At 45.6% G+C, this 22104-nt stretch overlaps 2 protein-coding genes across 9 annotated transcripts in view; one reads left to right on the plus strand and one right to left on the minus strand.

Moving 5' to 3' along the window:
• LOC125428526 (zinc finger protein 420-like) overlaps window positions 1-22104 on the plus strand; it is an 815993-nt gene that overhangs the window by 312863 nt on the left and 481026 nt on the right. The window lies entirely within an intron of this gene.
• On the minus strand, window positions 569-21290 carry LOC125428602 (zinc finger protein 420-like). Of its 3 annotated transcripts, none has more exons than XM_048489006.1 (7): window positions 21180-21290; window positions 19576-19996; window positions 19315-19417; window positions 18212-18282; window positions 17878-18004; window positions 16145-17399; window positions 569-1895 (listed from the first exon to the last, which is right to left on the minus strand). In XM_048489006.1, the coding sequence occupies exons 2-7, from the start codon at window positions 19978-19980 to the stop codon at window positions 1064-1066; spliced, it is 2793 nt and encodes a 930-aa protein (XP_048344963.1). In that variant the 5' UTR covers window positions 19981-19996; window positions 21180-21290; the 3' UTR covers window positions 569-1063. The 3 variants fall into 3 exon arrangements, 2 of the variants coding, with proteins under 2 accessions (XP_048344963.1, XP_048344962.1); XR_007243866.1 differs by lacking the exon at window positions 569-1895 and adding an exon at window positions 7479-7549 and having other exon boundaries at window positions 15578-17399; XM_048489005.1 differs by lacking the exon at window positions 569-1895 and having other exon boundaries at window positions 15565-17396.

Raw genomic sequence — 22104 nt, forward strand, 5'->3', positions numbered from 1 at the left:
CAGCCACACAGGTCTCACTCAGTCGTCACCAGGGGGTCTCTGCCACCCCTTCCAGCACGCTTGACACTGCTGCCTGGGAAAAACTCTCCACTCAGCCAGCGACGGCCCAAGGATAATTCCCAGCTCTGTTCAACAGCCACTGAACTGGGGACACAAGTGCTGCCATTGTAAACTCTCAGCAACCAACACCAGGAAGCTAAAGCAAGTCCGGTTGTCCATCACATTAATCTCAATGCAGGTACAAAACTATAGGTAGCAGAGAAGCTCTACCCTCACTCTATCCCTCAGCTCTATCTCTTTCACAGGTCTATCATAACCTTGAACTATGGAGCTTGCTAGTGGGTTTTCAGATTACATTAGACAAGCTTGTGAATGATTTTTGATTAATTCATTTACATATGCAGCAGAAAGGACATGGTATGTTGCATAGCCCCATGTGAACCTGGTTCCCATTGCTTATTAAGTAACCTAATAAATCTCTCAGTCTTTGCATTGCTAGATGCTTTAGTGCAAATGATTGTTGATACTTTGTATATGGTTAGGGCTGTGCATCTAGATAAAGCTGAACTGAATATAAATAGTTTATTTTTGCTGGAGAAATGGTGATAATTCAAGGGAGCTGAAAAGCATATCCTGAAAAATGCCAATTTTTTCTGGTATTTTTCAGGCCTCTTAAGCCCCACCACCATCAAAAAAGGAGAGAAACCATCACAACCTCCCTCTTCCCATCGCTCACCAGCTGAATGCAGCTTCAGAAATCCACATGAACTTGGAGGTAACAGGCTGCGGAGAACTGAATGGTGGGTTTGTCAAGTCAGACCCAGCATTTAGATCAGTTCTGCCCCATTCTCTGTGAAAGTCATGTGGACATCAGAGATAGTGGGGCAGAGCTTAATGCTGGGTTTGGCACTGCCTCCGCTGAAATTCATATGGACTTAGGAGCCAATGGAGGTTCAGAGCTAAAAATTGGGCTTGGCTGACCCAAAACACTTTGGACAACCAGAGGGAAACCCCCATACTTGGATGGGGGGTTTGGGTTTTGTTTTTGAAAAAATTACAGGTCTTAAACCAAAACCTGAAAAACACTGGGGAAAACAATGGTGCACACCCCTATATATAGTTTCTCCCCTGTGTGACTTCTTTGATGGTAAGCAAGATGATCACTCCGACTGAAGCTTTTCCCACACTCCAAGCATTTATATGGTTTTTCTTGTGTGTGAATTCTTTGATGGGTATGTAAGTTTTGACTGTGATTGAAGCTTTTTCCACATTCCTGGCATTTATATGGTTTCTGTCCTGTATGAATTCTTTGATGGGAAGTAAGGCTGCCACTTCGACGAAAGCTTTTCCCACACTCCCTGCATTTATATGCTTTTTCCTCTGTGTGAATCTTTTGATGGGAAGACAAGTTTGAACTGTGACGGAAGCTTTTCCCACACACCAGGCATGTATATGGTTTTTCCTGTGTGTGAATTCTTTGATGGGAAGCAAGACGATCACTCCGACTAAAGCTTTTCCCACACTCCATGCATTTACATGGTTTCTCCCCTATATGAATCTTTTGATGGGAAGACAAGTTTGTACTACGACTGAAGCTTTTCCCACACTCCAGGCATTTATATGGTTTCTCCCCTGTGTGAATCTTTTGATGGGAAGACAAGTTTGTACTGCGACTGAAGCTTTTCCCACACTCCAGGCATTTATATGGTTTCTCCCCTGTGTGAATTCTTTGATGAACAGTAAGGCTTCCATTCTGACTGAAACTGCTTCCACACTCTAGGCATTTATATGGTTTCTCCCCTGTGTGAATTCTCTGATGGGCAATAAGGTTGCCACTCTGACTGAAGCTGCTTCCACATTCCAAACATTTATATGGTTTTTCCCCTGTGTGAATTTTTGGATGAAAAGACAAGTTTTTACTATGCCTGAAACTTTCCCAACATTCCAAGCATTTACATGTTTTCTCTCCTGTGATATTTCTCTGATGGGAAGTAAGTTTTCCAATTTGATTGATGCTTTTTCCACACTCTAGACAAAAGTACAGTTTCTGCCCTTTGTGAATCATTTCATGTGAATTTAGGCTTCTACTTGGAGTGAACTTTTTTCCACATTTCAGGCATTTATATTTTTTCATTCTGTTATTGGTGCTCCAGTCAATATTAATATCTACTTTTTCAAGAAAATTTTCTCTGCCTGGAGTAGGCTCCTTCCTATTGTCTCCTTGGTGTATTTTTTGTAGCAGAGAATCACCTTTCTGTACAACACTGAAATTATTCCTCTCTTTGGGTGGGTTTTTTCCCTGCTCCCTCTTCAGTACATCACAATATTCATCTTCCTCTTTTTTATCTGAATATATCTCTTCTTCCTCTGCATCTGGACACTCAGCTGTTTCATTTGCTGACTTCCACAGTCCATCTGCTGAAAAACAAAGAAACCTGTAGTGAGAATAAAACACTTTCCCTAAGTACTCGTATCAGAATTTCCTGGCAATGGTTGCACTCTATATATGCTTAGATGTTAAACCCAACCATTCCATTGTCAATTCTCCCCTTCACATTGTCAATTCCTTACGAATTCCAAAAGGAGTTATGCTGAAGGACCAACCCAGGGGTCCCAAACACGGAGTCCGTAGGTACACATGCACCTTTTCTTGTGTCCACCTTGTTCACCTGAAGCATGCTCTGTATGGCACTTTGCACAGCCTTCCCTGGCTCACCCACCTCGCAGCTTTGCAGCTGCTGTCACTCCCTCAATCTGTGAGCAATGAAATGATCAGCTGGCTCAGTTTCGGCATGCACACAGGCTGGTAGCCCTGTCTTCACACACCGCCTCTGCCACCCTTGCCATCAGCCTAGCTGCCTCATCCTTTCTGGAATGGGTAGAGTGCTGTAACCAGCTGGGGCGAGACTGGACAGGAGCTGGCCAAGCTTGCTGTATTCCCAACTGGCTGGAGATAGCATTGGGACAGATTGACATACTTTTTGTTTTTTTTCCAGATATTTATTTTGTTGTATTTTATAAATGTGTAAAATATTTCTAACCTGTTTTTCTCCTCCTCAACAAGAAGTTCAGAGCAAGAATCCAAACTACTAAATTAGCACTGTAAAATCAAACGTCATCTAATTCTACTGAATTTACCCGCACCTCCTCTATAGGACAGATTGACGCAACAGACTAATAAATGCACTTTCAAACCAACACACTACCACCTGTAGCTTCTTAGATTTCACCAGGCATTGTTCACATGCCTTCCAAGTGACCCATCACAGCCTTAAGAACTAGAAATTTGTTTTTTTTTTTAAGGAAGGTTCAGATACTTAGATTCTGCACCCTATACCAAGCTCTGTATTAGCATAGCATGAACATTATATAGTGGTTCATGCACAGCTGGAAATATGAAAGTAGGGTGTAACATTCATAATTTTCAAGCGTTGCAGTCACCACATTCCCCTATCAGCTATTTCTAGACTGTAGACAGGCAACTGAAAGTACTGTCAACACATTTACTTTAATTCTATGGTTACTTCTGATCAAACGCATGGATCCATGCCAAGGTGACATCAAGACCAAACAACTGTAACACAGAATTTTGTTAATTGTTAATTTAACACTTGTAAGCCTACTAGTTTCAATCAAGTTAGTAAGGCCTTGAAAGCTAGCTGCTTTCTTCTCTCATTTTACACCTGTAAATGCTAACTAGTTGCCAGTCTGGATTAGTTTAACTTACTGTGGTGGCAAACCTATGGCACTCCAGATGTTCATGGACTACAATTCCCGTCAGCCCCTGCCAGCATAGCCAACTGGCCATGCTGGCAGGGGCTGATGGGAATTGTAGTCCATGAACATCTGGAGTGCCATAGGTTTGCCACCACTGGTTTAGCAGATGTTTAATGTCTGAGTGAGATCACAAAAAACAACCTCTCCTCTGTCATGATCTGCCCCTGCTTGATCCTGCCGTGTTTCACCTCCCGCTGTCCGGCACTTGGGCAGTTGTTTCTGTTCAGGCTTTCTGTTCAGACACACACACCCTTTTTTTTCTTTTCCCTTTTCTCAGTCGTTATTAGCACATTAGCCATCTGTTATTGCAGTTCTCTCAGTAGTATGGAATGTAGGTTGTTTTGACCCTGGTGGGCGAGGGTGGTTTCTCCTTCCAGCAGACCACAGGACTGGAGGGATGCCCTCCCCTGCTTCTGAACTGCTGGGTAAGGTGGGGTGACAGAATGTGATGGTGACATAGGATATAATGGTAATTGCAATATTGACTATGCTTAGTTCAGGCAATAGAAGTCGAAATGCTCCTTTCCTGATGATGTTTCATAATAAAGAAACCAACTAAACCCATAGTATTGAACAGTCCTAGCTATAGTGATTTTAACTGTATTTTATTCTAATTTTGTATTACTGTGTTTTAAGAGTTGTGAGCCATCCTGAACCCAACCTTGGTAGGGACAGGGTGAGATATAAATCGAATCAAATAAATGAAAGGCCACAGAGATTCTCCTGCCCTTGGAAGGAAGTGCAGGCAACACGCAATCGCAAGACACATACCTAAGCAGCTACCTGCCAATCTCTCTTCTTCAGAGATCAGGAGAAACAGCTCTTTGTCCTCTTCCAGCCAGGATATGAGGTCAGGTTTGGCAAACTGAGATCCTATGCCTCAGGAAAAACAAAGATATGGTCCCTCAGAATGTACATAAATGCAAAAATTCTGCTCCTACACTTTTCCCAGGTCAGTTGATAACTAAGGAAAATGGCAGAGAAGCCAACAATTCCCTCTAAAGCCACTTCTCATTCCTAGTAAGGCCAGGCCCAGAATAGAGGGAAGCCCCAGCTTAGGCTGCCCAACTACTTGAGACCAGGAGTTCCATTGGCACCTCTTCTGATGCCAGCTCATGGTGGTTCAAACAAGCACAGGACTGCCACACAGGGTCTCTTTCTCTTTCCTTCTCTCTGCAAGAAGAGCCCAGACCCCTCCCACATCAGAGGAAGGGCCATGGGAAGTGGTCAGCCATTGGGCCCAGCAGGGTCCACTCCCCTTCCAGCAAGGAGGAGGGCAGTCCAGGAGAAAGGGATACTCACCCAGAGAGACCACGTTCCCAAAATTCTCCAGCATGATTTCCTTGTACAGAACTCTTTGGGCTGGGCTCAGCAGGGTCCACTCCCCGTGGGTGAAATACACGGCCACATCTTCAAAGGACATCCCATCCTGAAAGAAGGAGAAGAAAGTATGACTTTATTTCTCTGGAAAGCTGGGAGGAAAACCAAAGATGGAGACACTGGAAGAGCAGCATAAAGAGGAGGGGAGAAGAGGCCTACGGAGACTTTTGCTCCCTCCCCCAGTCTTCTTTGATTGCTCCTTGTGGCCACAGATGTCCATGTGGTGAAGTGAGGCCCAAATTGTTTTCTGTGGAATATTTTTGAGCCATTATGAATTATCCTTTAGTACTACGCTTATATGACTAAAGATCTTGAGCATAAACCAGTACATAAAAGATAAAACAGCATTATGTTATTAAAATCTTGACTATAAACCAATATGCAAGAAGATAAACAGCACTAGAACATTATAAAATACAGAATGATGAAACACATCACTCCTAAGATCAATAGAAAAAAATGAACCTGTACAATTCTTACTCGTTCAATGAGATAGAATTCATTTTAACAAGACTTTAAAGAGATTAACATTGCCAAGTATTTTGCAACAGATCTAGACAGATCTTATTTCTGGACTGAAATCTGCTAGCAATAGGGATACCACTCAGGATTCACAGGAAAGTAGTATCTGGATAAAACAGGAACAATCCAAAAAGCCCTGGGGGCAGTCCATCTATCACAGAATAACAAAAGGTGATCTGCAATCTCTGTTGCACCTGATGCCCAGCCACAGAATTGATCTGAAAATATCATCTTATCAAATTGTCCTCTCAGTTCTGCTGTTGGCAGAACATTCAATCTGGCAACCATAAAAGCACGCCTATTATTAGAGTATATACAAAATTTTAGATATGAAAGGTATGATATGTATTAATCCTAGCAAGCTTTAATTACTGAGGAGACATGAACTTTCCAAATAGGATTACAGCTGAACATGACTCCCCAATATTTAAAATACGCTATGGCTTCATTTTTCCCTCTCTTGACAGTTCAGACTTTTTGCCTTTTTGAAAATACCATTATTTTAGTACAATAATCAATAAGTGCATTTAATGCCTTACAAAGACCAAATTCAAATCTAGACAGTAGCAATGTGTCATTCGGCATACATTTTTCTTGACCTCTTTTTAAATAACTATTACTACTGTTCAAAGAACTATTACTATTATTAATAAGAACTATTACTGCATGTTTCCAAACTGTGGGAATAATACCTAAAGCATTTATTTGAGGAACAACAGGGGCCAGCTGGTTGCTCCATGATATCAAAAAGGTTTTCAAAAGATCAACTTGTATTAAATCAGGCCTAGGGGCCTTGCCAGATCACATTTGCTTAATTAGGGAACCCACTGTCTCTGGAAGAACCAGCTGTAGTAGAACAGTTAGGGCGGAGGGCTCAGACAAAGCCCAATCAGACTCTAATCCAGGGAACTTTGCAAAGATAGAGGTAAAATGCTGTTCCTATATTGAAGGAGCAATGCAGGATGAAATACTGGACACTACAGAAAGGTTATTATTAATCATATTCCAAAAGATCTGTTACTCATTATTATTCAAAGCAGACTCTCCCATTCTTTACATAAAGAAAGCCATGTCTGTACTTTATCAAAATTCTAAATGCATGCTTCAGTGATGTGAGATCTAAAAAAGGAGTGTAGTGCTATTTTTTCTACTACATTCTCTGCACTCTTCATCAAACCAAGTATCTCTTTGCACAGTCCTAGAAATCACTGTCAATTTTGCAGATTGGCTTAAAAAGGTTCAAAGTGCTAAGCAATACTCCCATCATTTTTACAGCATCCCTCTGTCTCAGAAGCTTCAGTCCCCAGAATACTTAATATTAATTGCTGCACAGATTAACTCAGATGACCATCTAAGCAGCCTCAAGACTTTTCCTCCCTACAGCAACTCAATCACAGGGCCAGTCCACAGGAAGATCCAGTGGAAGCAAAATAGCAAACCGCAAAGGAAAATGATCACCTCTAAAATAATCACCCATCCTAAAATCACATATCCAAGGGAGAAAACAGGGTGAATCCAACACATAATCAATTACACTATCACCTTTATATGTCACATAGATATCATCAACTATTGTGCCAGTGTGGTTTCATCATCTCTGCTTGGGCACCTCTGCGCATGCCATTCTGGACAGAACACTGACCATTTTCCCACCTCGCCAGCAGGCACCCTCAACACCTTGAAGCACCAGAACTAAGGGCCAGAAGCTCAATCCTTTGAGCCTTGCAACAGAGAAGGAAGAAATCCTGCCCCCCCTCCACCTCTCCCCAGTGACACCCCCTTACCTGAGCTGACTGCATGGCAGTTCTTGTCTCTTCAGCACACAGAGGAGATGGCAGACAAAGCATCCAGGGTGTCCTTCCACTGCTGCCTGAAAGGGAGAGGAAGAAAGACAGTGGGAAACCCTTTCTCCATCAGACACACTTTCTGTGCCAGTCCCTGCTGCGAACATTTATCCAACCTAGATTTGGCGCACAATGTAAGATACTGGATTTGATAAATAAAAACTCTGGCATGTCTGACCCTCAAACCTCTCTGTGCTCAGACCGCCATTTTGAAAGGAGAGGGAGATCCCCCTTCCCTCTTGGAAATGCTTCCTTCCAAACTGCAAATCCATTCGGGGTGTGTGTGTGTGTGGTGTGTGTGAATTCCTGACCCTGCCTAAAGCCACACTGTTCCTTCTTCTCATGAGCGAAGGCAAGATTTTCCTCCTTACCTCACAGTGCTTGCTAAGCGTGGTGGGAAGGAGGCAGCAGAGCCCTGAGGAGATGCAGGGCTGCAGATGGGAGATGCCAGGGCAGGAGAAAGAAAAATGGCTGTCATTCGGACAGGGCCAGTGGAATTTGAAATGGCAGTCATCATGAAGTTTGGTTGTAAAACGAGAACCAAAGCAAAGTCGGCTTGAGAAAGATAGGAGAAAAGCCGCAGGAAACTCCAGGAAGGGTCTGAATAGTCTACAATACTGCTAAATAGTCTAAAATATTTGGGTGCTGTGTGGTTTCCGGCCTGTATGGCCGTGTTCTAGCAGCATTCTCTCCTGACGTTTCGCCTGCATCTGTGGCTGGCATCTTCAGAGAACTTTGTGTATGGGTCGCGTGGTTCTAGCAGCATTTACTCTCCTGGGATGTTCTCAGCATACTCGGCATCTGTGGCTTTCGGCAATCTTCAGTGAAGAACTGGTATGGTCAGTTGGTTCTAGCAGCATTCTCTCCTGGACCTTTCGCTTCTGCATCTGGCTGGCATCTTCCAGAGAACACAACTGTAGCGTGTTCTAGCAGCATTCTCCTCTGACCTTTCGCCTGCATCTGTAACAGCATCTTCAGAGAACTAATATGGCGTGTTCCTGTAGCATTCTCTCCTGACCTTTTCGCACCTGCATCCCTGTGGCTGGCATCTTCAGAACTGTATGGCGGTGTTCTGGCAGCATTCTCTCTCCAGGCCTTCGCCTGCATCTGTGGCTGGCATATTCCAGAAGAACTGTATGGCCGTGTTCTAGCAGCATTCTCTCCTGACGTTTCGCCTGCATCTGTGGCTGGCATCTTCAGAGAACTGTATGGCCGTGTTCTAGCAGCATTCTCTCCTGACGTTTCGCCTGCATCTGTGGCTGGCATCTTCAGAGAACTGTATGGCCGTGTTCTAGCAGCATTCTCTCTGACCACCGTACCTGCATCTGTGGCTGGCATCTTCAGAGAACTGTATGGCGCGTCGCAGCTTCTGTGGCATTCTCTCCTGACCTTTAATACCATCTGTGGCTGGCATCTTCAGAGAACTGTATGGCCGTGTTCTAGCAGCATTCTCTCCTGACCTTTCGCCTGCATCTGTGGCTGGCATCTTCAGAGAACTGTATGGCCGTGTTCTAGCAGCATTCTCTCCTGACCTTTCGCCTGCATCTGTGGCTGGCATCTTCAGAGAACTGTATGGCCGTGTTCTAGCAGCATTCTCTCCTGACCTTTCGCCTGCATCTGTGGCTGGCATCTTCAGAGAACTGTATGTAATGCGGTCGTTCTAGCAGCATTCTCTCCTGGACCGCTTCATACTGCATCTGTGGCTGGCATCTTTGAAGAACTGTGGCGGTGTTCCACAGCAGCATTCTCTCACCATGCTTCATACCATCTGTGGCTGGCATCTTCAGAGAACTGTATGGCCGTGTTCTAGCAGCATTCTCTCCTGACGTTTCGCCTGCATCTGTGGCTGGCATCTTCAGAGAACTGTATGGCCGTGTTCTAGCAGCATTCTCTCCTGACGTTTCGCCTGCATCTGTGGCTGGCATCTTCAGAGAACTGTATGGCCGTGTTCGCGATTCCCTCCTGGCCGTTTGACCTGCTGCATCTGTGGCTGGCATCTTCGAGAACTGTATGGCGGTGTTCTAACCGGCGATCTCTCCTGGCGTTTAAGCCTGCATCTGTGGCTGGCATGCTTCGGAAAACTGTGGCCGTGTTCTGGCAGCATTCTCTCGGGCGTTTCGCCTCGCATCTGTGGCTTGGCATCTTCAGAGAACTGTATGGCCGTGTTGAAACTAGCAGGCATTCTCCTCCTTCGACCTTTCGCATACTGCATCTGTGGCTGGCATCTTCAGAAGAACTGTATGGCCGTGAAATTCTAGCAGCATTCCCTCCTGGCCCGTTTGATACCATCTGTGGCTGGCATCTTCAGAGAACTGGCAGTGTTCCTGGCAGCATTCCCCTCCCTGGCGTTTGCAGCCTGCATCTGTGGCTGGCATCTTCAGAAGAACTTCAATATGGCCGTGTTCTAGCAGCGTTCTCTCCTGACCACCTTCATACCATCTGTAGCTGGCATCTTTAGAGGCATATGGCGTGTTCTAGCAGCATTCTCTCCTGACCGCCTGCATCTGTGGCTGGCATCTTCAGAAGGAACTGTATGGCCGTGTTCTGGCAGCATTCTCTCTGACCTTTAAGCCTGCATCTGTGGCTGGCGTCTTCAAGAACTGGCTTGTGGCCGTGTTCTGTGGCATTCTCTCTGACGTTTCGCCTGCATCTGTGGCTGGCATCTTCGAAGAACTGTATGGCCGTGTTCTGGCATTCTCTCCTGACCTTTGTACCGTCACCAGCGAAACATCTTCGAGAGAACTGTATGGCACGTGTTCCTGGCAGCATTCTCCTGACCTTTTGTACCATCTGTGGCTGGCATCTTCGAAGAACTGTATGGCGCGTGGTTCTAGCAGCATTCTCTCCTGACCTTTCGCCATCTGTGGCTGGCATCTTTCAGAGAACTCCGTATGGCCAGTGTTCTAGCAGCATTTCCCTCCTCCTGAAGCGCTTTCAGCTTCTGCATCTGTGGCTGGTGCATCTTCGAGAGGAACTGTATGGTCAGTTGTTCTAGCAGCATTCTCTCCTGACGCTTTTCGCCTCGCATCTGTGGCTGGCATCTTCAGGAAGAACTGTATGGTCGATGTTCTAGCAGCATTCTCTTCCTGACCGTTTATCTCATCTGTGGCTGGCATCTTCAGAAACTGTATGGCCGGTGTTCTGGCAGTCATTCCCTCCTGGCGTTTAGCCTGCATCTGTGTGGCATCTTCGGAAGAACTTTAATATGGCCGTGTTCTGGCAACATTCCTCCTGGCGTTCATGCATCTGTGGCTGGCATCTTCAGAGAACTGTATGGCCGTGTTCTAGCAGCATTCTCTCCTGACGTTTCGCCTGCATCTGTGGCTGGCATCTTCAGAGAACTGTATGGCCGTGTTCTAGCAGCATTCTCTCCTGACCTTTCGCCTGCATCTGTGGCTGGCATCTTCAGAGAACTGTATGGCCGTGTTCTAGCAGCATTCTCTCCTGACCTTTCGCCTGCATCTGTGGCTGGCATCTTCAGAGAACCTCTGAAGATGCCAGCCACAGATGCAGGCGAAACGTCAGGAGAGAATGCTGCTAGAACACGGCCATACAGCCCGGAAAACCACACAGCACCCCAGTGATTCCGGCCGTGAAAGCCTTCGACAATACATAGTCTAAAATACTTTCCAAAACCATCAAACCCAGAGAAATTCTAAAGGATCTAATACCTACTCCCCACTCAGCCCCCCTTTCCCCCCACAATCTCCCCGCCCAAAAGTGACTCTGCAGCCTCAAGATCTTTGACCCGTCAGACGTCCAAAGGAGTCGAGTTCAGATCCTGCTCCCCAGCTGTTGCAGGGACCTCCTCGTGTCTCCGCACAAAGGGGCCAAGGGTCTCTCTCTCTCTGGGGCAGACGGAGGGGGACAAGCGGGATCTGGAGGAGGAGGAAACCCTTCTCCCCGTTTCTCTCTGCTTGGGTCTTGCATTGCAGCCTCCAACCCATAATTCCCCCGCCCACGTACGTACCCAAAGTCCCTTCGAGCTCACCAAGACACTCACAGTCATTCAAGGAGCTGCCCGGAAAACACGAAAGAGGAAAGGGGACAGAAAATGGCTTCCCCCACGGCCCTTCCTTTTTGCCTCTCTAGGACTCCACAAGCTCTCTCTCTCTCTCCCTTTAACCCTTAGGGAGCCTTTCGGCGGTTCAAGGGTCCCGGGCAAGGCAAGACAAGGCATCCAAGGAAAGGAGCAAACGTGACACAGCATGGAATAAAGAGACGATCTCCCACAGCCCAAGGGGACGCCTCCCTCTCTTGATGGAATCGCCCTCTCCCGCTTTCTGGATCTGGCCTCGATCTTCTGCTCGCATTAAATAGCCTACAGTCATGGCGGCTCACTGCTGCCTATCCCCCCCCCCCCCAATTTTTTGGTTTAGCTATTGTGGTTGGGGGGTGTCAGAAAGACCTTTCCATTATTCTGATTTTGGGGGGGGGGGGAGCATTAGAAAAATCTTTGCATTATCCTTAATTTCTTGCTTGGCAGAACTGTGTGTGTGTGTGTGAGAGAGAGAGAGCGAGTCTGACCGTGGGAACGGATTGGTGCTAAGGCTGGACTAGGAGGCTGTGGGGTTGGAGGGCATTGGGTGTACCCTCCTGAAACCCATTTAGCACCAGTTCCTTGCTCTGTTATCCGGATGGCCTAAGATGGGTTCATATCAGATCTCAGAAGCTAAGCTGGGTTGGCCCTGGCTAGTAGTTGGAGGGGAGACCACCCAGGAAGTCCAGGGTCCTGACACAGGAAGGCAATGGCAAACCACCACTGAATGTCTGTAGCCTTGAAAACGTGATGGGGCCACCATAAATCAGCTATGACTTGGACAAACACCCGCACCCCAGTTCTTTTGTAGCCATCATATGAAGGGACTGCAGTAAAAGTATACTGTCACTTCTGAACATCGCCAGGATGGTAGAATGCTCCTACTCTGCACTCATTGAGCTCTTTACGGGTGTACATTTAGACTTCCCTGCTCACCTGTGCAGGTCCCCAGGTGGCCTTTAAGCCCTTGTCTTTTCAATTTTTCAATTTTTGAGAGGCTCATCAGTAGTGCATGCAAATATGGTGATTAAATGTCTTCTGCTGAAGCTTTCATGAACTGCCACAGGTTCAAACTAGCCTTCTCTCAGCCCACACCGATATAGGAGGAGGGAAAGGGGAGGAAAAGGAGAAGTGTGGCTGGAGTCAGCATAGCTGCTTGCCACCTTCCAGCCAGGTGCAGTGTAGCACTGATTTTGCAGCTGATAGCACATTGTGTAACTGCAAGGAAAGGGGAAAAGTCAATTAAGAGAGATCAAAATCTCATGAAGCCTTTCCTTTCCTTCGTCCTAATTAAATAGCCAAGCTCCCACTCCCATCCAGAAAGTGCTTTTCCTCTTTTCCGTCCTCGCTCTACCAATCAGCTTGGTAAGTTTAACCATTGGTGTGAAGCAGAACAACATGCTTCCTGTTGTTTCCATGACCCCCAACCCATTGGCCAAATCCAGATGGTTGGAGGGGGCTTCAGCACAGCTGCAGTCATCAATGCCCCATGCAGCTCCATGGGGCTTCTCTGGAATTACTGCAGAGTTGTGCTGCTGGGGTATCACATGCTGTTCAGCCCACTCAGACAATGACAATGCAGAGACAGAAAAAAGAAAATGAAGGTCAACTAACGCTAACTCACCTTAAGCAATCCGAAGCAGGTCTACTCAAAATCCTCATCAGGCCTATCCTGTGGGGCTTATCCCAGGAAAGTGGTCTTGGGATACAACACCTTCCCTGTTTCTCCCTCCTACATGCCTGCGAGGTTGCCTCTCTCACTTCCTGGGGACTGTCAGGATTCAACTGGATGAAATGTGTTGACGTGTGTGGCTCTACTCAGGGATACTGAGTACCACTACCTTCTGGGGAGAGTTTGGTCATCTCCTGAGATGGGAAGTGTGTGCATGGGGAGGGAGGGGAACGGGCGGGGCAGGGGGGACGGGACAGCAATGCAACTTGATATGAGTACCAACACTTTTGTTTTAGACAATGAAAATACAAGTTTGAGGGGTTCCTCTTATTACATTAAGTCTGCCTTTTCTTGTCTGTTTTTCATTTTGTGTTGGTGTTTGTATTAAATTTTATGTTCAGAGCTCCCCGCCCACCACAAGCTACTTCTAGCTCAAAAAGGTTCCTCTGATTCTTCATTAGTGTGAAATTAAAGAAAGTTATAGGGAAAAGTATATCATCTACCAGTAAATGGAACTGCAGGGTTGCTTTTCAAAAAGTGGACCTGTAGAGGAATTGCCATTATTAGCTTAGCCAAAGCTATGGGGGTAATGAGTTTTGGCATAGCAGTCCTCAAGATAATGGCTTGTTTTGGCTTTTCCCCAGTGCTTTCCACTTACCAACGAGCAACAGTTGATTGAGGTTGTGAACCAGCTGAATGAAGTTTCTCTAACAGGAATGATGAGTCATACTACCCGTTTGGGTTAATTGGTGCTACTCCTGATTAGGTTTTGGTTTTTCTATAACTGCCTCTTCATGGTGAATTCAGCTAACCAGTTGGTTCCGCTTGTAGCAGCCGTGTTGTAATCAAGTTTTTTTGTGCATAGAGCTTGTATAAGATTTATTGCTTGCTTAAGGATTTATCTCTTGATTTTAATTGCTGGCCCTTCATGGACTGATTGTTTGCCAGTATTTTTTAAAAGGACTATTGTAGGGTTAATAAAACCTTCAAAAAGGTATTTTAAAAGGTTTTATTTTGTCTCCGAGTTGTGAATATTCTCAGAGTCCTAACCCACCCAGAGAGGAGAGAGGTTATCTCTTTCTCTACAAGGACCCCTAAAGAATAAATTTCTGTGGGCAAAGAAATCTTTGACTGCGCTAAGGCTATTTCCACAAAGAACGGTTCTGAAGCATTCATGTGCCCTCATCTGTGAATTGGCCACCTTCTGTGTCCCCTCTTCAGTGCGATAATTTCCCCATTTGAAATCTTTCAGGAAAGCACCTTTTCCCACTGCATGGGCAAGAAGATGTAGATTTTCACAAGTCCTGCCTGCATTGGAGCAATTTTCCTTGCCTGAGATCCCTGACCACAGCTGCCATTCCACCCCTCTTTACACTAAACCTTTTTTTTTAAAAAAAATCACTTATGGAAATAGCACTGTGATTTTAATTTCTTAAAAGGCCTGCAGTGGAGACCAAGCTACCATGCAGAAGCACTTCATCCCTGTAATGTTAAGGAGGCAGGAGGAAATATCTTCATGATTTGCTGCTCAGCCCCCTTCAGATCTTCAAACTTCTTTGACAAGCATAATCTCTAACCATGCTGATGGACGTCTTTTTTTCCATTTGGTAATTCTTCCAACGGCAGGATAAACCACAGAGCCAGGCTCCTGTGAGAAGGAGAAGACATTGGACAGAGATCCACTCCAGTGCTTCAAGCAACCTCACATTCAAGGCCTGAACAAAGATTCCAGCAGTCACCCAGAATCTCTCAGTCCCCCAGATTATTACAGGATCCAATGTTCGCAGGACAAGACAGTGCTCTCTGGGACATAGGAAGTGGGGGTTCAACATCACCAGTTCTGACCCATCAGCTTGAGAGGACTGGAACCATCAGAGACTGATGCCCCCAAAGACCATATTGGCTTCTTGGAAGAAAAGAATACCACCATCTACAGTATCCATGGGGTCAGCAGGAACATTCCCTCCCCGCCTTTCCCAGAACACATTTTCCCCAATTGCCCCTGAATCTGCTGCAGCTCCAAAATCCTGCCTGAAACATGAACTGAGAAGAAGCCCACATCCAGATATTTAAATGAAGGGATTTATGCTGCATCTCTAATAGGCTCATTCCGCACACGCAGAATAATGCACTTTCAAGCTGCTTTCAGGGCTCTTTGAAGCTGTGCGGAATGGCAAAAACAGTTGTGAAAGCAGCTTGAAAGTGCATTATTTTGCGTGTGCGGAATGAGCCATAGATTTTTGAATTGGGAGATGAGACTGGGAGGTTTCTACACCTCTCCTACCCAAAAGAAGTTGCAACCATTCTCACAATAACCAAAAAGTTGGTACTTAAAACACATACCATTTATCAGGGACTGGGTCTTTTTTTACTCTTTGGACTGTGCTCCCTGAAGAGGTGAGGAGCATCCCCTTCTCAGAAATCTTTTAGGAAACACTGCAAAAGGATTTCTTTTTTACAGCTCTATATACAATTTCTCCCCTGTATGGGTTCTTAGGTGGCATTGAAGAGTATTAGGATGATTGATGTTCTTTTCACACTAAGCATTCAAAATGTTTCAACCCTGTATGGGTTATTAGATGCTGCTGAAACTGGCCATGTTGATTGAATCCCTTTCCACACTCTGAACATTCAAACAATTTCTCTCCAGTATGGGTTCTCTGATGCACTTGAAGAGTGCCACTCCTACTGAATCTCTTCCCACACTTTAAGCATTCAAAAGGCTTCTCCCCTGTGTGGGTTGTTAGATGCTGTAGAAGATGACCACTCCTAAGGAATCTCTTTCCACACTCTGAACATTCAAACGGTCTCTCCCCATTGTGGGTTCTTAGGTGGCGTTGAAGAGTACTATGTAGACTGAATGTCTTTCCACACTCCGAGCATTCAAAAGGTTTCGACCCTCTGTGGGTTATTAGATGCTGTTGAAGATGACCAGTTTTTCTAAATTTCTTTCCACACACTAAACATTCAAATGGTTTCTCCCCTGTGTGTGTTCTGAGGTGGCGTTGAAGAGTATTATGTAGACTGAATCTCTTTCCACACTCTGAGCATTCAAAAGGTTTCAACCCTGTGTGGGTTATTAGATGCTGTTGAAACTGGCTATGTTGATTAAATCTCCTTCCACACTCTGAGCATTCAAACAGTTTCTCTCCAGTGTGGGTTCTTTGATGCATTTGAAGAGTGCCACTCCTACTGAATCTCCTCCCACACTCTGAGCATTTAAAGGGCTTCTCCCCTGTGTGAGTAGTTAGGTGTTGTCGAAGATGACCACTCCTTCTGAATCTCTTTCCGCACTCTGAGCATTCAAAGGGCTTTTCCCCTGTGTGGGTTCTTAGGTGGCGTTGAAGAGTGCTACGATTAGTGAATCTCTTTCCACACTCTGAGCATTCAAAAGGCTTCTCTCCTGTGTGGATTCGTAAATGCTGTTGAAGATGACTACTCCTACTGAATCTCTTTCCACATTCTGAGCATTCAAACTGTTTCTCCCCTGTGTGGATTCTTAGATGCCGTTCACGATTGCTGTTCTGACTGAATCTCTTTCCACATTCTGGGCATTCAAAAGGCTTCTCTCCTTTATGTATTCTTCGATGCACAAGGAAGTGTGATCTGTATTTGAAGCACTTCCCACACTGAAAGCATTTACATCCTTTTATTATACTATGCTTTATGAAAAGCGCATTACCTTTTTTTCCACTCTCCAAGCAGTTAAATGGTTTCTCTCCTAAATGAATCCTTTGATGTCGAACAAAGTCTGGTTTTTGTGCGATCTTGCCGCAGTCTGAGCAGCTATAAGGTTTCTTTCCTGTATATGTTCTGTGATGTCTAAGGAGCTCTGATCTGCAAACGAAGTCCTTTCCATTCTCCAAGCATTGATGGGTCTTCTTTCCACTGTGCATTTGCAAATGGATATTATACTGGGTTTGATCTGAGAAGTTCATTCCACATTCCAAGCACTCATGTGCTTCCTCCACCATGTGGATTAATTCATAGAAATCCCGCCCTTGGCGAGGAATGGGTTTTACCCTCTTCTCAACCACGTGACTGCCTTTCTGCCTCTCAAGTCCACCTTGATTCGTGAAGATTATTTTCGAGTCATCATTCTTGACTTTCTCAGTCAACAGCTGATGCGGTTCCTCATCCCACTCATTCCCCTGATCATCCTCTACTGGGATAAAAAGAGAGATCCTGTCAGCACCCACACAAAAAGGTCTTATCTTCCCATGAAATCCCATCCACACACAAAACATTTCAGATGCGTGTTTTTCCTGCTGTGCATTGAAGTGTATATTAATATACACTTTAAAAGGACATTAAATCCTTTCACCTGAGTGATTCCTTTGATGTGAAGTCAGGGCTGATTTCCCATTGAAGCTCCTTCTGCATTCACTTGCAGAGCTTAACCCCAGAAGGAGCTTCCAAGCCTCCAAATCTCAGCTTCCAGAAGGCCCCCTACCCTCTTTTCCCAGCAAGCTTTATGATTCTACAAAACTAAAGAACTGCTAAGAAGTGATGAAGAAACATCCCATGGGTATTCTTTGCCCGATTCCTTGGCATAACCATGAATGTTGCTGATCAACATTTTGATTCATGCATCATCTGAAAGGCAGAAATTTGTGCTTTTGCCACCTATAAAAGATCCTTACCCAGAAAGACCATGTTGTCGTAGTTCTCCAGCAGGACTTCCCTGTAGAGAGTTCTTTGGCCTGGATCCAGCAATGCATACTCTGCCTCTGTGAAAGACACAGTCACCTCCTCAAAGGAAAATTGACACTGAAAAAAGAAGCAGATTCCCTCCTTAGAGATCATGCACTCTGGGAGAGGAAATTCTGGGATGGTGCAGGATGCAAAGCTTGACATGGGTAAAGGAACTGGCATTCAGAGCCTCCCACACTTCGATTTCCTAGCAACAAGTCCAGGAGAAAAGCCTCCCTGACAAAGGAGGGGGGATCCAGGCTGTCTCAATTTCATCTCCCTTACCTGGACAGGAGATGCAGCAACCATTTCCACACCTCTATGAAGAGAACGGATTGACACCACCTCTTCACTGCCTGTGAGTGAGAGATGATCAGAAGAAAGAGTGTTAACCTCAAACTGGCATCACTTGTCCAATATTCCATTTCCCACAAATGTCCCAATAAGCATGAACACAAAACAACATTTCTTACTATTATTAGCAACTAGTTTTCAGAGCTATGCTACCTACAATGTACAGGCTCCATTTATTCACAAGATTCAAAAGCTCGCTTGAGATTTGCCTGCCTTTTCTTTTAAGTCACCTTGAGTCCACCAACAAAAAAAGTGGAATGTGAATATTGTAATTAATATAAGAAACTGCCTCCATGAATGTACCTAATCCCCTTTTACAAGCAGTGCAATTAGTGGACATTGAGTGTGAAGAACTGCTGTGTGAAGAACATAAGAAAGAGCCTGATAGATCAGACCAGAGTCCACCTAGTCCAGCACTCTGCTACTCGCAATGGCCCACCAGATGCTTTTGGGAGATCACATGCAGGATGTGAAAGCAATGGCCTTCTGCTGCTGCTGCTCTTGAGCACCTGGTTTTTTTCCAGAAGCTTTTGGTTTTTTCCCTGACTAGACCTCTCTACCCATATGAAATATGCCTTTTCTACCAACTGAGGGGTGTTACACAGCTGCCTATGATTTTGGAGGATTCAAGGTTGTTTTGAGAGCCAGCATGGTAGTGGTAGTTAAGAGCAGCAGACTGGAGAACTGGGTTCGATTCCCCAATCCTCCACATGAAGCCTGCAGGGTGATCTTTGGCCAGTCACAGGTCTCTCAGAATTCTCCCTGCCCACGTGGATGTTGGAGCAGCAATCCAATAGGTTCACCTGAGTGGCTGATTTTCCCTTTAACACAGGACAGTCTCCTGTCCCACACAATGAATAATGTAATCAGTGTGAGGAACTGACTCCATGATTTTGTCTCATCCATTTTATGGGCATCACAATTAGTGGTTATTGAATCCTACAAATTCTGAAAAAAAGCATTTAGGCTTTTTGCTCTCTACCCATCCAATTCACCAGTTGCCACAATCCCACCCAGGCCCAATGAGCCCTTACCACATGAGGGGGTATTTTGGGCCTGCTCCCTCTGCCATTCCTCCAATGGAATTATTTCCACCTCAGAGAACTTAGCTTCCATCTTCACGGATGGCCCCCATATCTGAAACAGCAGTGGAGATGGGTAAGAGATGGAATGGAAGACAACAATGACTGGATCCTTAACACTTGGACAAATAGCAGGTCGCTTTAGGACAAGCTTTAGGACGAGGTCAAATATCATTGCTTGAAATAGACATAACTAGAAGGAACCACCCTCACCTGCTCTGCCTGCCTCTTTTCCTCTGCCTGACTCAGGAGGAAACCTTCAGCCAGGGCCACCGCTTGGGAACTGGTCTCCGGCCTGCATCCTCTGATCCAGAGCTGCATCTCCAGGGGCAAGATGTTCAGGAACTGCTCCAGGATCACTAGGTCCACGATCTGCTTCTTGGTGTACCTCTCTGGCTTCAACCAGTGGTTGCAAAGTGAATAGAGTTGGCGGCAGACCTCTCGGGGCCCATCAGCCTCATGGTAACGGAATTGCCAGAAGCATCGCCTATGTACATCTGGGTCTTGGTCCAGGACTTCTGGCACAGCTCGTGCCCAGTCTTCAACAGCACTCCCAGCTTGGATGGGATGGGCGCCTTTCTTGCCAATTCCAAGTCCTACTGGGTCCTCCTCTTCCATGTCCTTCCTAAGTAGCCTGTGACAGTAAAAAGATAGCTTTACTCATGTGGCTACAAAGAAAGTGTTCTCCCTTAAGAGGTAGGGGGTTGACGAGACAGACAGCTACTTGCCACAAGGAAAACAAAAAGAACTGAGATGCACCATTGAACATCACAAACATTCATGTCCCTAGGAAACATAGCAGAATAGCCTTGATGGACTAGAACAAAAGTGCTTCTTGTGATTTCTGGCACAAGTATATTATCATAAGAGAAAAGATAACATATTTAAGCCTGCTGTACATACTCCAGACATTTTACTGGTATCTTTATGTCAATGTACTAGGCTAAATTTTTCTACAGAAAGTTTAAATACACCATCTAATGGAAAAGCTATACATTGGGTCCATGTACCATCTTTGGACTGAAGCTGATAATATATGAGGGAGTCCTGGCATAAGGTATAATTTGTCCTGCAAAATTATCTACTAGTCATAAAGATCTTAAAAAGCATTTTTTTTGGTCTGGAGTTGGGATTTGTGTAGATTTTGACCACTGAGGAAGGCCATTTGGCTGAAACGTTTGGTCAAGATTGGAAACTGGATTTGTTTGTCTGTTATAATTGTCCATGAACATGTTTGTAATGTAGGCTATTAAGGGCCCTATTTGTGATGATGTTTTTAGCTTGTAATATTACAATTTTTATTGCTTACATAATTTGTATAATTGAATTTGTTGGCCCTATGTGGGTATTCATTCTTGGGTACTTTGGGCTACAATTCTGTCGTTTTAGACTTAAGCCCCCCCCCCCCCCTTTTGGTTGGTTTCAAATGACCACCAACAAAATTTCAGACTTCTTTTGTACTGATGCCTTTCCCCTTGTAAACACATCTGCACTTGGACAGTAAAGAAAAACTGGTGCCTAACTGGTTTGCCAATCTCCAGGTGGAGCCTGAACTTCATCCAGAATCACAGCCCACCTCCAGGTAACAGAGAGATTAGTTCCCCTGAGAAAATGGCTGCATTGGGGGGCGGAGTGTGTGGCTCAGGGGCGTTATCCCCCTGCCCCATCCCCAAGCTTGGATTGTCCCAGAATTCACCTCCAAATCTCCAGGAATTTCCAGTGCGGGAGATGGCAACCGCATGACAATCATGGCTAAGAATGAAGAAAGCCCTCCCCCTCCCCTTCCAAGATCTAAATGCTTCGCCCCAATGCCTTACTTGTGAATAAACCTTCCGGGATGCGACTACAAGGCTTTTCCGAAAAGCCCTCCGTGTTCTCTATCACACCTCTCTCCACCCGGAAAAGAGGCTTTCCTGTTTCCGGTTCCCCTCCTTGCTTAGCCTCCAGCAAACAAATCGAGTGGGTTAACCCTTCCAGCGCTGCAGGAAAAGCTTCCTGTCCTTCCCATAAGCAGAATGTAAAGGATTCAATGGTGTTGATGGTGAAGTAACCTTGAGTGCATTCCACAGCCCGGGCGATGGGCCAGATGCATCGGCGAAGACTTTATCTTTGCGCGGGAGATGAAGCCTCTGTTCCCATGGGAAGCAGGAAGGGGGGATGGGGTGCCTGGTATTATAACCTGTGCTTCTGGCGGGAAGTGTCATTCCTGCCACTGCGTGTACTTGAGCTTTCTAAGATGTCTTAATAAATGGACTTTTACTACCAAAGCCTTTTATTTCTGCGTCTATGGAATTCCTTACACAGAAACGCCGTCCCCGGGCTTCACCTGGCTGCCATCAGCGACGCCCGGGGCTTTTCTGGAGGAAGGCTGCACAGGGTGTGAAGTCCTGCACTCCCGGAGGGAGAAGAAAATGAAGTCCAACAAAAACCAGCTCACCTTCAGCAAACCAAAATTGGAAGGGCCCCTAAGCAGGAGTTGTAGGAAAGCTTCTTTAAGGGGGGGGGGATTGTTTTTCATCACTTTAAACCCCCCCCCCCCCGAAGCTTTCCTACAACTCCTGCTTAGGGGCCCTTCCAATTTTGGTTTGCTGAAGGTGAGCTGGTTTTTGTTGGACTTCACCCTGTGCAGGACTTCACCCTGTGCAGCCTTCCTCCAGAAAAGCCCCAGGCGTCGCTGATGGTGTAACCTCAGCTTGTGGGTTCTGTGGGGCAGTACTTGGAATGAGTTGCAACAACAATTTT

This window comes from Sphaerodactylus townsendi, linkage group LG03 (assembly GCF_021028975.2).
Source record: "Sphaerodactylus townsendi isolate TG3544 linkage group LG03, MPM_Stown_v2.3, whole genome shotgun sequence".
Taxonomy (NCBI): Eukaryota; Metazoa; Chordata; class Lepidosauria; order Squamata; family Sphaerodactylidae; genus Sphaerodactylus; species Sphaerodactylus townsendi.